We start from the raw sequence: 15,932 nt of genomic DNA, 5'->3' as shown, positions 1-15,932 counted from the left end.
CAGATCCCGGTCGTATGTCAACGTCGGAAAGTACCAAGAATGGTGCAAAGCATCCACCAGCGGCTGCATAAACACACCCAATTGCTTCCCCGGATAATCAGGACCCGGAATGATGAGCGACAAGAACATGGTCTTGCGTTGCATTAGGGCACCGGGAGGAAGATTGAGCGGAATTACAAACACGGGCCAGCAGCTGTATGGATTGGACGACATACCATATGGATTCAACCCATCACCTGATATGGCTATTCTGACATTCCCAGCCTCGGCTGCTTCCTCGGGGTATTCTTCATCGAACGACTTCCATGCTTCCCCTTCCGATGGATGTACGATTTTTTTTGGATTGTACCTTATACCTTCCTTGTGCCACTTCATCATTTTGGCAGACTCCTTCGTGATGAAAAGGCGCTGCAATCTTTTTATAAAATCAAGATACCGAAGAACCTTAACGGGGATGGTTAGCTGCTTTTTCTCACCATCCTCACCGACCACCTCAATGTACCGAGACGAACCGCACTGCCTACAGTACTTGTCATCCGCATACTCGTGCCTAAACAAAAGGCAATTCTTCGGGCAAACATCTATTTTCTCATAATCCATAGAGAGTGCCTTCATGATTTTCTTTGTATCGTACATGCTTTTCGGCAGTTCATGACCCTCAGGGAGGCTGTTAGCCCATACTCCCAAGAATGCTTCGAAGCATTTCTGGCTACAGCCGTACTCAGCCTTGACTGCAATCAGTTGCGAGATGGCATCCAGCTGAGATATTTTCGCCCCCGCATAAAGAGGTTTCTTCGACGAGGCCAAGACCTCCAAGAAGGCCTTTGCGGTTGCCTCCAGCTCCTCCGGTTCATTCTCTGAAGGTGTCGCATTTCCCGTTTCTGCAACAATGACATCATCTAGCATGTCCCTGACCCCGTCGTCCTCATATCCATCGATGCGTTGTCGCATCACCTCCTCTCTACCACGGTCCTGCTCGGCTATGTTTATCGGCGGCATGTCAAAGTTTGGCATATATCCGTGCGTGCGAAGGTGCTCACTCATGTCCGTCTGATTTCTACGGTGACGTCTGGCACATCTCGCACAGGGGCATGGTGGGATAATTCTCATTGGACGACGGAATATCTCCTTCAAATAGACATCGGTTTTCGCGATCCACTCTGATGTTACTCGATTCCGACGGATAAAACCACTGTACATCCACTGATTATCTGCCATCCTCTGCTTTTTTGCAAGCCACACAACATAATTAAGGATTCATTTAAATTAATCACATCAAATTTTCAGTTTCTACCGCGTTTAATCCACCTACATCTCTAATAGGTAAAGATGGGTCCTAATCCCACCCGAGGATGTGTAGATTGAGTACGTTCTCCATTCTACCCCGTTCCGAGACAAAATTTCGGCAGCACCTCCCCGCTGTTCTCCAGATACACGTCTCGGCAAATAGCCGAGAGAATGTGCTCCGGAGAACAATGGGGAGGCGCCGCCGAAATCCTGTCTCGGAACGGGGTAGAACATGGAGAACATACCCAATCTACACATCCTCGGGCTGTCCGTGGAAAACGCTGGACAATCCGAAAGAGCAACGGTGATAAATATGCAATTGAATGCATATTTATCGATGCAACCCTTTCGGACGGGAGACGCCTAAGTTACGCCACTTGACTTGAAAATGAAATCTACTGACATGAAAAAATGGAGGAGATGGACTTGTAGCTCACCCTCGGCTGTAGGGGAAGGGGTCGAACAACGGAGGGATGCTCATGGACCAACACGTCGGACGACAATCACTTTCATGAAATGCAACACCACAAAGCCTGCAAATTCCATCGCGACAAAAAATTTAGAACATCACAATCATCATCATCATCTCAAAAATCATCGAAGCATAAAAAATATCATCATCTATCATCCACATCATCATCTAAAAATCATCTATCATCGGTCATCGTCATCATCTCAAAATCATCGAAGCATAAAAAATCATCATTATCTCTCCTCATCTAACAATCATCATCATCTAAAAGAAATCCATATGAACAAGTTATGAACATCACCATTTTTCTCAAATAAGTATTCTTTAGCAAGACCATTAAGTGTCAATAAATATTTCATCATTGATTTGTAGCAACACCATCATGATCAAAATACCACCGTGCAAAAAGTATATAATCACCCATCACATAACAACATTCACACTTCAAACTTGAAAAAAAACTCATATTGCTAATAACATCCATTGATCAATATTTTGCAAACTAACTACATCCAACAAATATGACATACATTCCATCATATATGCATTCATCCACCTAAAAACAGTACCGAAACACTAAAAAGGAAGAAAAGAACTCACGTAGAGGGCCGGCTGGTCGGGTCGGAGGAGAGGGGCGGCGGCGGTTGGGGGGTCGGTGATGAGCTGCAGCACAGGGAGGGCCGGTTGCTCCAACCGGCCGGGAAGGGGGCGCCGGACCCGCGGCCGGAGTCGAGCCCTTGCGGGACAACACGGGATGGGCCGGTGCGGGCGCGGACGGCGGCGACACAAGGTGGGTGCGGACGGGGTGGAGCGGGGCGGGGAGGACGTCGGGGCGGGCGCAGACGGGGCGGCGCGGGGCGGGCGCGGACGGGACGTCGGAGCCCTTGCAGGACGTCGGGGCGGCGCGGGGCGGGGAGGACGTCCGGGGCGGCACGGGGGCGGGGAGGACGGCGGGGAGGCGCGGGGCGGCAGGACGGCGGCGCGGGTCGGGAGGACGGTGGCGCGGCGCGGGTCAGGGCGGGGACGAGGGCGGCGCGGCACGGGGAGAGGGTGGCGGCGGCGGTTGGGGGAGAGAAACGAGTGGAGGAGAGGAGACGTGCAGCGAGTGGAGGAGAGGAGGGCGTGCAGCGACTGGATAAGGTTGGACCTAAGCCGACGGCCTAGCCGTCGGCATAGGCTTGGTCCCACCTGCCAGCGACAGAGCCGAGTGGATAAGGTATGAGATATGCCGACGGCCTAGCCGTCGGCATAGAACTTGCATTTTTATTACGACATTTTTTAATTTTTTATTACGGCATATTTGTTTTTTATAAATTCAATTATTACTATTTTTCAGTTTGTCGTGTGTAACCTGTGGTGGCCGTTTCCCCCCTCCGAGACATGGCGGCAGCGACGCCCGTGAGGGTGGCACACCCCGGAGCCGCGTGTCGGGTGCCTGAGCGTGCCACCATGCTTCCACAAGTGTAGGAGGGCCTACCGCAACACCTGGCGGCATTGCTACCCCCCCTCCGGTACCCAGTCCCGTCTAACCCTGACACACACGACCGCCGGATCTAGCTCTTTCACTTCCGCCGGACAGGGTCTGACCGGTGGACGCGTCGGGTCTACACGGAGGGGATCTTGCCGTGGGTCTGGCCCGGATGTTGCTCCAAAGTGTTCCTATGGGCTTACCTACCACAACCGGGTGGATAGGTCCACTGCTCAAAGCCCGTCCGTGCAAAGTCAAAGGGTTAGATCCCGTGGTCAAACGCTACAGGGTTAGGCGGGACGGGGGCCCTTGGGGATTGCAATGCCACCGGAGCGTCGCACCGGGATCTCATACATGCGGGGTGTTGTGGTGGCATGTCCAAAGAGGCGGCACGCATCTCCGGGGTGTGCCCCCCCTCACGGACGGCGCCGCCGCCGGCACCTGGAGGGGGAAATGGACGCGTCGGGTCTACACGGAGGGGATCTTGCCGTGGGTCTGGCCCGGATGTTGCTCCAAAGTGTTCCTATGGGCTGACCTAACACGACCGGGTGGATAGGTCCACTGCTCAAAGCCCGTCCGTGCAAAGTCAAAGGGCTAGATCCCGTGGTCAAACGCTACAGGGTTAGGCGGGACGGGGGCCCTTGGGGGTTGCAATGCCACCCGAGCGTCGCACCGGGCCCTCATACATGCGGGGTGGTGTGGTGGCATGTCCCAAGAGGCGGCACGCGTCTCCGGGGTGTGCCACCCCTCACGGACGGCGCCGCCGCCGGCACCTGGAGGGGGAAACGAACGCGTCGGGTCTACACAGAGGGGATCTTGCCGTGGGTCTGGTCCGGAAGTTGCTCCAAAGTGTTCCTATGGACTGACCTACCACAACCGGGTGGATAGGTCCACTGCTCAAAGCCCGTCCGTGCAAAGTCAAAGGGCTAGATCCCGTGGTCAAACGCTACAGGGTTAGGCGGGACGGGGGCCCTGGGGGTAGCAATGCCACCCGAGCGTCGCACCGGGCCCTCATACATGCGGGGTGGTGTGGTGGCATGTCCAAGAGGCGGCACGCGTCTCCGGGGTGTGCCCCCCTCACGGACGGCGCCGCCGCCGGCACCTGGAGGGGGGAAACGGACGCGTCGGGTCTACACGGAGGGGATCTTGCCGTGGGTCTGGTCCGGATGTTGCTCCAAAGTGTTCCTATGGACTGACCTAACACAACCGGGTGGATAGGTCCACTGCTCAAAGCCCGTCCGTGCAAAGTCAAAGGGCTAGATCCCGTGGTTCAAACGCTACAGGGTTAGGCGGGACGGGGGCCCTGGGGGGTAGCAATGCCACCCGAGCGTCGCACCGGGCCCTCATACATGCGGGGTGGTGTGGTGGCATGTCCCAAGAGGCGGCACGCGTCTCCGGGGGTTGCCCCCCTCACGGACGGCGACGCCGCCGGCACCTGGAGGGGGGAAACGGGCGCGTCGGGTCTACACGGAGGGGATCTTGCCGTGGGTCTGGCCCGGATGTTGCTCCAAAGTGTTCCTATGGGCTGACCTACCACAACCGGGTGGATAGGTCCACTGCTCAAAGCCCGTCCGTGCAAAGTCAAGGGGCTAGATCCCGTGGTCAAACGCTACAGGGTTAGGCGGGACGGGGGCCCTGGGGGGTAGCAATGCCACCCGAGCGTCGCACCGGGCCCTCATACATGCGGGGTGCTGTGGTGGCATGTCCCAAGAGGCGGCACGCGTCTCCGGGGGGTGCCCCCCTCACGGACGGCGACGCCGCCGGCACCTGGAGGGGGGAAATGGGCGCGTCGGGTCTACACGGAGGGGATCTTGCCGTGGGTCTGGCCCGGATGTTGCTCCAAAGTGTTCCTATGGGCTGACCTACCACAACCGGGTGGATAGGTCCACTGCTCAAAGCCCGTCCGTGCAAAGTCAAGGGGCTAGATCCCGTGGTCAAACGCTACAGGGTTAGGCGGGACGGGGGCCCTGGGGGGTAGCAATGCCACCCGAGCGTCGCACTGGGCCCTCATACATGCGGGGTGGTGTGGTGGCATGTCCCAAGAGGCGGCACGCGTCTCCGGGGTGTGCCCCCCTCACGGACGACACCGCCGCCGGCACCTGGAGGGGGGAAACGGGCGCGTCGGGTCTACACGGAGGGGATCTTGCCGTGGGTCTGGCCCGGATGTTGCTCCAAAGTGTTCCTATGGGCTGACCTACCACAACCGGGTGGATAGGTCCACTGCTCAAAGCCCGTCCGTGCAAAGTCAAAGGGCTAGATCCCGTGGTCAAAGGCTACAGGGTTAGGCGGGACGGGGGCCCTGGGGGGTAGCAATGCCACCCGAGCGTCGCACCGGGCCCTCATACATGCGGGGTGGTGTGGTGGCATGTCCGAAGAGGCGGCACGCGTCTCCGGGGTGTGCCCCCATCCAAGTGACGGCGGCACTGCCTTGCGTGCAGGGGGGCACACCGCGGAGCCCCAAGACGGGCGTCTACGCATGCCTGAACACTTTCACATATGCATCGGGACCCGTGCGATGTTTCGGTGACATAGCTACACCCCGAATCCCCCCACCAACTAGAATTCCCTCCGTGTCGACCGTTTCCCCCCTCCGTGACACGGCGATAGCGACGTTCGTAACGGGGGGCAATCGATATACAATCAGGGTACGTTTTTTTAGATAAGGCATAATTATCTTATGCAAAAACAAAAACTAAAATAAAGTAAAAATGAGAAAATAAAGTAAAAATAAAAAAATAGTATGCCGACGGCGAGGCCGTCGGCATACCTGTGCACACACGGAGGTGCAGTCCCACGGATCAATGACGTGGCATGGCGCATGGATCGATGACGTGGCAGAGGGGCCTATGCCGACGGCTATACCGTAGGCATATATTTGCCATAGGTAGTATAAAGCGAAATTTAAAATAAAACAAAATAAATGTATGCCGACGGCCAGGCCGTCGGCATATCTGTGCACACACGGAGGTGCAGTCCCACGGATCGATGACGTGGCATAGCACACGGATCGATGACGTGGCAGAGGGGTATGGGCCAGGCCTATGCCGACGGCATAGCCGTCGGCATAGGGCTGGCACGGGTATGCCGACGGCCGCCGTTACCACCCGTCGGCGTAGGCTCAACGTCGTCAAACGGTGAGCGCTGACGGCAAGGGCTATGCCGACGGCCGCTCCTATGCCGACGGGCCCCGTAGGCGTACCTCGAGAGGTGCCGACGGCCTCGTATATGCCGACGGCCCCGTCGGCATATAAGTATTTATGCCGACGGCTTTTCTAGGCCTACGGCCTGCCCTTGGCCGTCGGCATAGCGGCATTTATGCCGACGGGTGCCGTCGGCATAGATTTGGCCGTCGGCAAACGAAGTTTTTCTGGTAGTGGAGGCAGGCTTCTTCTGCGGGGAGTCCATGCCCATGGATCCAAGCTACAGATTGGAAGAGATGAGCAAGAAAGAAACACAAGAAAGAAGAAGAAGAAGAAGCCCCAAGAGGGGAGGGGAGGGGATTCACCGTACGTGCGTACGTCAACTGGTGAGATGAGATGATGGGAGGCCCTTCCCTGTTGCAATTGCAAGCTTGGTGATGTGCTTCTTGAACCTTGGTGTGCTCCTCGCATATATTGTACGCAGCAACGCAGTGGCGAGGCTGCGGTGAGACGTACGTGTCGAGCAGGCGCAGGCGCGTGGCTCAGCTGAGCTGCACTGGCTGTTTCTTCCTCGGCTCGTCTAGGGAGAGAGAGAGAGAAAGAGGGAGAGGTGTAGCATTTTAGAGAGAGAGAGAGGGAAGAGGGAGAGAGATAGAGAGAGAGGAGAGGGTCCGGTGTGGTGTGGTGCGGTGCGGCATGTGATCGGTGGCGATCTCGTTTCCGTTTCGGCTCATGGTCATGGGCGCCGCACAGGAAACCACGCATCTGCGCAGCGCGTATACTATTTTGTACTACATGGCAGTAAATGGCTGGCTCACCCTGCATGCATTTCCACAGTAATTATTGGATGCCAGCTACCACCCACAGCCACAGGGCCAGGCCATTCCATTTGCGGCACCGGTACATTTGCTGTGCCCGTGGAATCATTACCACAATACTTCTGCCTAGTTCATGCAATCAAAATAACAATAATGCATGCATACCAGCTAGTGGCACAACATTTCCACAGCACGATGCATTTATTTTTACGTTGGATGCCAAGGTTAGGGCATCTCTAGCTGATTCCCTAGAAAAGGTTAGAGGAGTAAGAAATGGACGTTTTACTTCTCTAACCGTCACCTAGCGGAATGCGTATAATGGTTAGAGGAGTAAATATTATACTCCTCCGCACCGCGGGCATCTATATTTACTAGGCCGCCCACCCGTCCGAGTAAAGACTCCTAGTCGGCTCGCCGCTGCCCTGTTATCAAGTGTGACCACTACTGCCCACGGCATGTGCTGCATCGAGTTTCAAGCATGCCGAAACATGCCAGATGAGTGTTCTTCAAGTGCGGAAATGACGGGATGAGTGCTTTGTTCTTCGGATTCATCACAATTTGTAACTTATTATTTGCTGAAAATTATATGTACATAGGATGGATGCAAGTTTGTATATCGTTGTAAACTACTGCCTGGTAGTTAGTTAGAGTCATAGTTTTTTGTTTGTATGAATTATAATACAAACACAAAAGCTACCGGCACATAACATATGTATATTAGTATGTCACTGCGGACCACTTGTCCATTTTGCAAGCCCGAACATATATTTGGCGTGCCATTGCCGATTTGACTACACCGTTCTTTATATCTTTGTTGAGAGCGGGTTCAGCGCGTATACCATTTTTGGCAGTGCACACAGGGCAGCCAAAGCCTGGGTCCGTAGCTCGTTTTAGCTCACTCGTCCGCGTGCATCGTGCACTACCGATGCCACAGCCACAGGGCCAGGCCGTTCCATTTGCGGTACTGGTATACTTGCTGTGCTCGTGGAATCATTACGTACGGCAATACTGCCTAGTTCGTGCAATCAAAATAATCATAATGCATGCATATGCCACCTAGTGGCACAACATTAATTTCGACAGCATCATGTATTTACTTTTACGTGACGTTGGATGCCGCCGTTAGCGGGTAAAACCTGGGCTGTGAGTTACATTAATTGCGTTTTACTTTACATGACAGATCATCGTGTTTACCAGATCAATCGAACGCATTCACCAGCTTATTTTTGGTCTCCATGGACCACGTATATAGTGGTGCACTACTTGCCCGGTAGTTAGTTAGAGTCATAGTTTTCAGTTTATGTGAAACACAATACAAATGCAATCTACTGGTATGTAAAAAACGTATTAGCAATGTGCCCGTGCGTTGCAATGAATCCAACGTAGAATAATACTTGTTCACAAACTTGAAAGAAAACACTCTTGTTTTGATATACATATACCACAAAGAAAATTATTATGTTTCACTCAAAATATATTCCCCTGGCTGTTTTGATGAGGTGGGGGAGGGATGTGGTAGGTTTCAAGATACTAAGGGGCTTTCTCCAAATTGGAACAGAGAAGTGGCCTATTGCTGCAAAAAGGCCACAACTTACCTCACAGTCGTTAGATGCAGATCTAGTGGTCAGAAATGACGGATGACAGACATACCATCATCTCAACTGAGTTTTTATAGGTGTAGAGATATTATTATTAGTATGTTACCGCGGACCACTTGTCCATTTTGCAACCCTGAACATGTACTTAGCGTGCCATTGCAGATTACTCTTTATACCTTTGTTGAGAGTGGGTTCAGCTTGACCCATATCATCTGCTCCAAAGGCCCAAGAAAAGAAAAAGATGATGAAGATAATTGCATTTGCACACGCGGCCCCATCATCCATATCACCTAAGCCCCCTTGAAGGAAAGAAATGAAACCAATCTGCTATGAGAGCATCCGAGCTAGTTGCTTCAACAAAGTGAGAGGCTCACGGTTGAATGAGAATCCATTATAAACACGTGCGAAGTTCATCGATCAAAAGTCCAAAGCTCTCAACACATGAAACATGTTGGCAATGAGAAGAAAACTCAATACCCTAGCGAATTAGTCCGTCGGTCATATGCTTGTAGCTTAATGAACAAAAACTGCTATGGTCGACAATTTTTGTTTAGCACAGTTAAGGTGCAAGGAATGTGGCGCATAACAAGATCATCAACATCAATTATACCGAAGCTAGGCATAAACCATTGATCATGTGCAAGGAACGTGGCGCAGAACAAGATCACCAACATCAATTATACCGAAGCTAGGCATAAACCGTCGATCATGCAGAGAAAAGGTCCAATTAATACTACATCAAAGACTCCATATATATAGCTTGTTCATCAAAGACTCCATACATATAGCTTGTTCATCAGTACTACTCATAGCATATCTCGATCACACAAATAACAGGCTAATTCAGCATCAAATTAAGGTCCAATACTAGGCAGATGAAGTGCACCACATCAATATTAATATTCCCCGCAAGTCGATCGTTACGTGCGTCAGTACCTCATGAGCTGATCGATGGACGACATGAGCTTGCGGCTGACCGATCAGCAGCTACTCCTCACCGGAACTCCCAGGGGAATTCCCCTCCCAGGAGCAGGGCCAGGAAGCTGAGGTCGCCCACCGCCAGGATGAACATGGCCGCCACGTAGACGATCAAAAGGATGAGCCTGCCTAGTCCTGTGTCGACGGCGATGGGGACGAAGCTCGCCAAAATACAGCAGCCGATGATGACGGCCGCCACCGCCACCGCAAGGTAGGCGAGGGCATGGCAGACCCGGCGGCAACGGCACGGGAGTAGCAGCAGCAGCAGCAGCGCCGCGTATACGATCAAGGGGATGAGCAAGAGGTGGGCGATGCTGGCCAACAAACAGTGGTTGACGATGGCGACCGCGACGGCGAGGTAGGCAAGGGCACGGCGGATCAGGCGGCGACGGCGCGGGAGCAGCAGAGCCAGCGCCGCCGTGGCCGCCTGGAGTGCGGCGCAGCACAACTGCCCGATCCAGAGGGGGCGGTGCATGGCGTCCTCCTCCTCGCATGAATCGCGGCACAGCAGCTGCAGCCAGCCAGGAAGACGAACTTAATTAGCGCATGGTAGTGGTAGCTGGTAGGTCGATCGATGGGGAACTCAGAATGATCCAGCAGCATCCGTCCAGCCAAGGGCCGTAGTTGTTACCTGCAGGTAGCAGAGTGCGTAGAAGATGGCGGAGCCCAAGGCGTAGGAGACGGGGAAGTGGGCGGCGTTGACGAGCGCCCAAGCGCTGGCCAGCCGGGTAGCTTCCTGGAACTGACGAGCCGCCATCGTCTTCTTGGCCAGCGTCACAAGCAGCAGAAGAGCGGCCATCATCTTCTTGGCATCGTCTTCCTGGAACGGACGAGCGGCCATCGTCTTCTTGGCATCCATGGATCCAAGATTTTTCTGCGGGGAGTCCATGTCCATGGTCGGACTCGGATCGAAGCCAGCTGACTGGAACCAGCAGCAGCAAGAAGGCACGGTTAGTTGTTTAATTTTCGGGCGCGAAAGAAAGAAAACACAAGATCGAGCTCAAGAAGAAGAAGCCCAAGACGAAGATGGGGAGGGGACTACTCACCGGCCGCGAACTGGTCGGCCTGCTTTGGTTGCTTCCTAGCTATTGTAGCTATAGCAAGCTTGGTTGAGTCGAGCAGCGCAGTGGCGAGCCTGCGACGAGACGCTGGCCGCGTGGGCCACACCCATGACGTGTCGAGCAGTTTCTGGTCTATAGATCAGTCCGGTGCGGCATGTGATGCCGTCTCATGCATGGCAGCGACGATGCATGCACGGGCACATGAAACCACGGGGGTGTTGCATGCATCCGGGCAGCGAGTAAAAGGAAGGCTAGCCCGTTTCATCTCCCGCCTGCGCGCCTTGTGCACCACTGATGCCATTGCCAGCTACCACCCACCCATAGGCCTGTCCAAGTCCATTCCATTATTTACTAGTGTACAATCGCTGCGCGTGGATCATTTTGACAATAATGCCTAGTCCACAGAATCATTTATTTGGAGTAACTCATAACTGATTAGTGATCTAAGCGCTCTTACGTATATTTCTTTACAGAGGGACGCACTAGTAGAAAACAGGGTTTGGTTCGGACCTGGCCAACCCATTAGTCCCGGTTCAGTCACGAACCGGGACCCATGTGGGCCAGTGGCGGAGCCACAGGGTGGACAGGGTGGGCCGCAGCCCACCCTGGGATTTCGAGCCAGCATAGGATAGGATTATTAAGACATGGGCCAGGGGGAAAGAAGCCCAGCAAGTGCTGCCAGAAAGAGCGGCCGGGGGAGAAAGAAGGCCGGACGCACAACGCACAGGCACACCGCACCACACGAGACAGCCGCACAACCCTTGTCTCGCTCGATTCAGATTCGCCACCTGCTTCCTTGCTTCGTCGTTGTGGCGTCGCCTCGCCGGCCACCAGGAGGAGCCATCCTGAAGCCCGCGGGCATCGGCCCTGCGTGCTCCGCGCGTCGTCCGGCCGCCATGCGCAGCAGCGCGCCCAGTCGGCAGCCGCCCTGGCCCTGCTACTGCTTGAGCCGGCGAGTCGCCCACGGGCCACGGCGCCCAGTCCACTCAGGCGCACAGATTGGGAGACTGAGGGAGAGGTACTGGCCTCAAATCCCCTTCGGCCGATTACAGCCAAATTTCTTTGCTTGTCTGACTCTTGACAGGGAATGGAAACAGAGATGCAATGTTATATATTACATAGATGAGTTCCGTTTTCTAGTTGTAGACGAATTTAATTAGATGCAGCACATAAATAGATGTACCGATGAAATCATACCCATATTACTGTAGAATTATTGAAAAATAAAGAGCACCAGAAACCTTGCTTTTATTTTTGAGACATGCTAGGAAGATAGGGAAGAAAGCTAGTATGTGCGAGCCAGATGTGCAGGGGACTGCATATGTGGCCGAAGAACGAACTAAATTTTTTTGGGCGCGGCCCACCCTGTTGTCAAATGCTAGCTCCGCCACTGATGGGGGCATACGTCCCGGTTCGTGAGTCCAGGGGACCGGCCGGGGCCTCGTGGGCATTGGTCCCGTTTCGTCTGGACCCATTTGTTCCGGTTCTAGGCACGAACCGGGACCAATGGGCTTCGCTCTTGGCCCACATACATTGGTCCCGGTTCGTGGCTCAAACCGGGACAGAAGGCTGGGCTTTAGTCCCGGTTCCAGCCACGAACCGGGACAAATGAGTTGCCTGTATATACCCTATCGCCGCAGCAGAGCACTCCAGAGTGCTCTGTTTTTTCTGGCTGGCGAGGGGAGGGCATTTGGGTGCTCTAGCTCACGATGAGGTGTTCGATGAAATGTCCGAGCCACACTAGTTAATATTTCTCCTCTCGAAACTCAACCTCCGAGCTCCATTTCCCCCGAGATTTGTCTAGGTTTAGCGGTCCGTCACGTCCCGTCCCCATCTTCACCACCGTCGATCGCTCGCGCCGATCTCGTCGCCGGCACCACCGTGGTGAGCCTCTTGTTCTTATCTTCTTTCTGAAAGAAAAAAATTCTTACTTCAGATAGATACTTGTCTAATTTTCTTACTTTTATTATTCCTTGTTATTATAGAGTGCGATGGTTTTGGTACCCGCCCCCGTCGGCCCTCGTCCTGTCTATGATTCGGATGTGGTATATATTATCTTTTTATAACTATTTGGTTCATTTATTGTTTATGACAATTATGCCGACCAACGTGACATAGATTTTATTTATCTAGGAGGTGGTTGAACCGGAAATTCCAACCGACCCTATTGTCGAGAGGTTAAATTTAGTTGAAGAAGAACACAATTACTTGAAGAAAAAAATAAAAAAAATTGAGGAGGAGAAGATGATATTGGAGTTGCATGTTGCGGATGTCGTCGATGGTCACAAGATCAAGATGGATGCAATGCGGTTGAAGATTAGAAAGATTAGAAAATATGTCATTCATACCGAGGCTTGGTATCATTATGCCGTTGGATCAATTGTTACTTTGGTTGTGATTATGATCGCATTTGTTGTTGCATTGAAAGGTTTTACATAGTTTCAATGTATGGTTTAACTAGATGCTCTGAAGAGCTATATGTTGTTTAATTTGAACTATGTATGTACTCTGGTTTTAATGTGATGATGAACTACTATTAATTTGGTCACTTATCTGTCACTAGTAGAGAAAGGCCCATTTGTCCCGGTTCATAAGGCCCATCTGTCCCAGTTGGGGAACCGGGACTAAAGGGTCGTTACTAATGCCCTAGGCCTTTAGTCCCGGTTCTTATACAAACCGGGACAGATGGGCCTCCACGTGGCCGCTCCAGCGAGCCCAGGCAGGAGGGCCTTTGGTCCCGGTTGGTAGCACCAACCGGGACCAATAAGCTTCCACGCGTCAGCATTTCAGCGACTGGTTTTTTTTTGAAAGGAGGTTGTTTAGGGGTTTTGGGGGTTAATTTAGGTTGGTATAGGTAGCTAATAGAGAGATGTGTCCTCTCTTATCTCCGTGCTACTGCTACTGCTATGCCTAAACATGACTTAGATTGAAGTGAGGCAACATGTGGTGCATGTCGAAAGTAATACTAATCCTAACTTGATCAAGTTTGGATTGTACTACTTTCGACATGCACCACATGCATGTTGCCTTCACTTCAATCCAATCCATGTTCATTTCATCCACAGATATATAATAACTCTTCATGCTCGCATCATGCATCATCATAATAACAAGTCCTACTAATCATCATCATATAACTTCTACTCGTTATTAATAACAGGTCATATGATCATCATCTTGATAGTCATCGAACCAACCCTCCTTTGTTCTTAGCACATGATCATCAGTATTATGTAGGACCTAAATACCCTCTTTAAGGTAAAATAGCATAAAACAATATAGACCCTGACTCTCCATTATGGAGAATGGAGATCATCCTATCTTCAATTTTTAAGCTTCGCTTCCTTTTGCTTCCAAGAACCTCCTTACGACTGTCCATACATTTTTTCCATTTATTGATTAGCATGTCTCCACTTCTTTGAGAAATCCGGTATGGACAGTTGAGATTCGTAGGATGACCTGGATATATGTTCAAAACACGAAGGCTGCCATTCTGATACATCAAATGAGGCACACAATCCTCTGGGATTCTCTGTTGAAAAACATAGTAATAACTTTATAGTTAGCAATGATGTACTAGTTTTAGAAGTATGCAAAAGATGCACGGATGTCGTAATAGTAAAATATCTTACCAGGGTATCTCCATGGTAGTTACCGTAGTTCAACACGTGCACTAGTTGCATGTATTGACCATAATGTTGAGGAGTTCGATTGTAGATATTGTAATTCTCAATATCAGTACAAAATCCGACCAGATGATTTTTCTCCTGATAAGTTTATTCGGTGCCATCGGTGTAGTGGGTTTTGTCTACCATGTTCCGCACATTGTTTGAACAATCAAAATAAGCTGTCAATGAAAATAAGCTGTCAACTATTTTGAAATAAACAATATAAATTAGCTAATAACTATGTTTGAGAAACTCACATAGCGGTAGAACTGGAGGCGTATCAACAAGGACCCAAATGTCCATATTGTCTTGCTCGATTCCAGGATCACCAAGATCCATGGTGACAAGCATACCCTCATCAAAACCATACATCTTGCAAAATGCTTCCCAATTTTTGCAACCAAAATGGGTTACGCTCTCAGCATTATACAGATTTACTTCAAAATCCACATCATGATGGGTCCTTAGGTGAATTTTCTTCGTTTCAAAATTTTCATGGTCTTCAAAATCCATCTTCTCCAAGACATAGCGTCTTGCATGGCATGGGATAAGCTATACTCGAATTGTAAAAGATGAAAATTACACGTTGAAATAGTTGAAGTCATGCTTAATTACGAAAAAAACACTTGTCGCCGTTGCGTACCGTTTCAACATCGAAGGTCTCCTCGAGCTTAATGCTGAAGCGCCGATCATCGTCCAGGTGAGGCCTGTCGCACAAACCTCGATCGTCGTGGCACCACCCGCACTCCCCCGGGAGACTTTCGTCGTCCGATGATGACATTTCCTACGTTCATAATTCAAAGATTAAACTTGTACAATTAAATATATGTACTACAAAAACTAAATTAGATCATTATTATTCATCACGGGTTGACTATCGGTTTGTCGAGTCTTTTCTTGAAAACTCTCAGCTCACGTGGTGTATACATTCGACCGTTGGTGATGGTCGCTCCTCCATTTGTCCCCGAGTGCATTACACCAAAATGTCTAGCACACGGGAACGAAGGAGAAGCGACCCCCACGACAACAGTCGGGATTCTTCGTCCTCTCATATATATATGGTGGAACTCTCCCTCACTGATTCCTCTCTGACATTTGCGACCGTCGGTGATGGTAGCTCCTCCTTTCGTTCCCGAGTGCATTACACCAAATTGTCTAGCACACGGGAACGAAGGAGAAGCTACCCCCACGACAACAGTCGGGATTCTTCGTCCTCTCATATATGGTGGAGACTCGACAGACTTAAAGTCAACCCGAAATATCGTTTAATTATCTTTCTAAAAGAGGATTTGGCTGGTCTCACCTCGATGTCGGAGGGGGTCGGTGACGGGGACGACGGCGGGGATGATGGAGGGGCCGGGGGCTCCTAGATTTCTGCGAAAACAAAAACCCTATAAGCTATCAACTAATCATATGCATATGCCTTGCATAGTGCTCTCCAA

The 15,932-nt window shown here is 51.5% G+C and overlaps 1 protein-coding gene across 2 annotated transcripts; it reads right to left on the bottom strand.

Annotated features, from left to right (window-relative positions):
• Positions 1-9,510: 9,510 nt before the first annotated feature.
• LOC123175785 (uncharacterized) lies at positions 9,511-10,935 on the bottom strand. Of its 2 annotated transcripts, XM_044590315.1 has the most exons (3): positions 10,808-10,935; positions 10,393-10,683; positions 9,511-10,272 (listed from the first exon to the last, which is right to left on the bottom strand). In XM_044590315.1, the coding sequence occupies exons 2-3, from the start codon at positions 10,654-10,656 to the stop codon at positions 9,778-9,780; spliced, it is 759 nt and encodes a 252-aa protein (XP_044446250.1). In that variant the 5' UTR covers positions 10,657-10,683; positions 10,808-10,935; the 3' UTR covers positions 9,511-9,777. The 2 variants fall into 2 exon arrangements, with proteins under 2 accessions (XP_044446250.1, XP_044446248.1); XM_044590313.1 differs by lacking the exon at positions 10,808-10,935 and having other exon boundaries at positions 10,393-10,747.
• Positions 10,936-15,932: the final 4,997 nt, after the last annotated feature.

The sequence above is a fragment of the Triticum aestivum genome, chromosome 1D (genome assembly GCF_018294505.1).
Source record: "Triticum aestivum cultivar Chinese Spring chromosome 1D, IWGSC CS RefSeq v2.1, whole genome shotgun sequence".
NCBI lineage: Eukaryota > Viridiplantae > Streptophyta > Magnoliopsida > Poales > Poaceae > Triticum > Triticum aestivum.
Note: the sequence above shows the minus strand (reverse complement) of the source record. Positions and strands in the feature narration are given on the sequence as shown.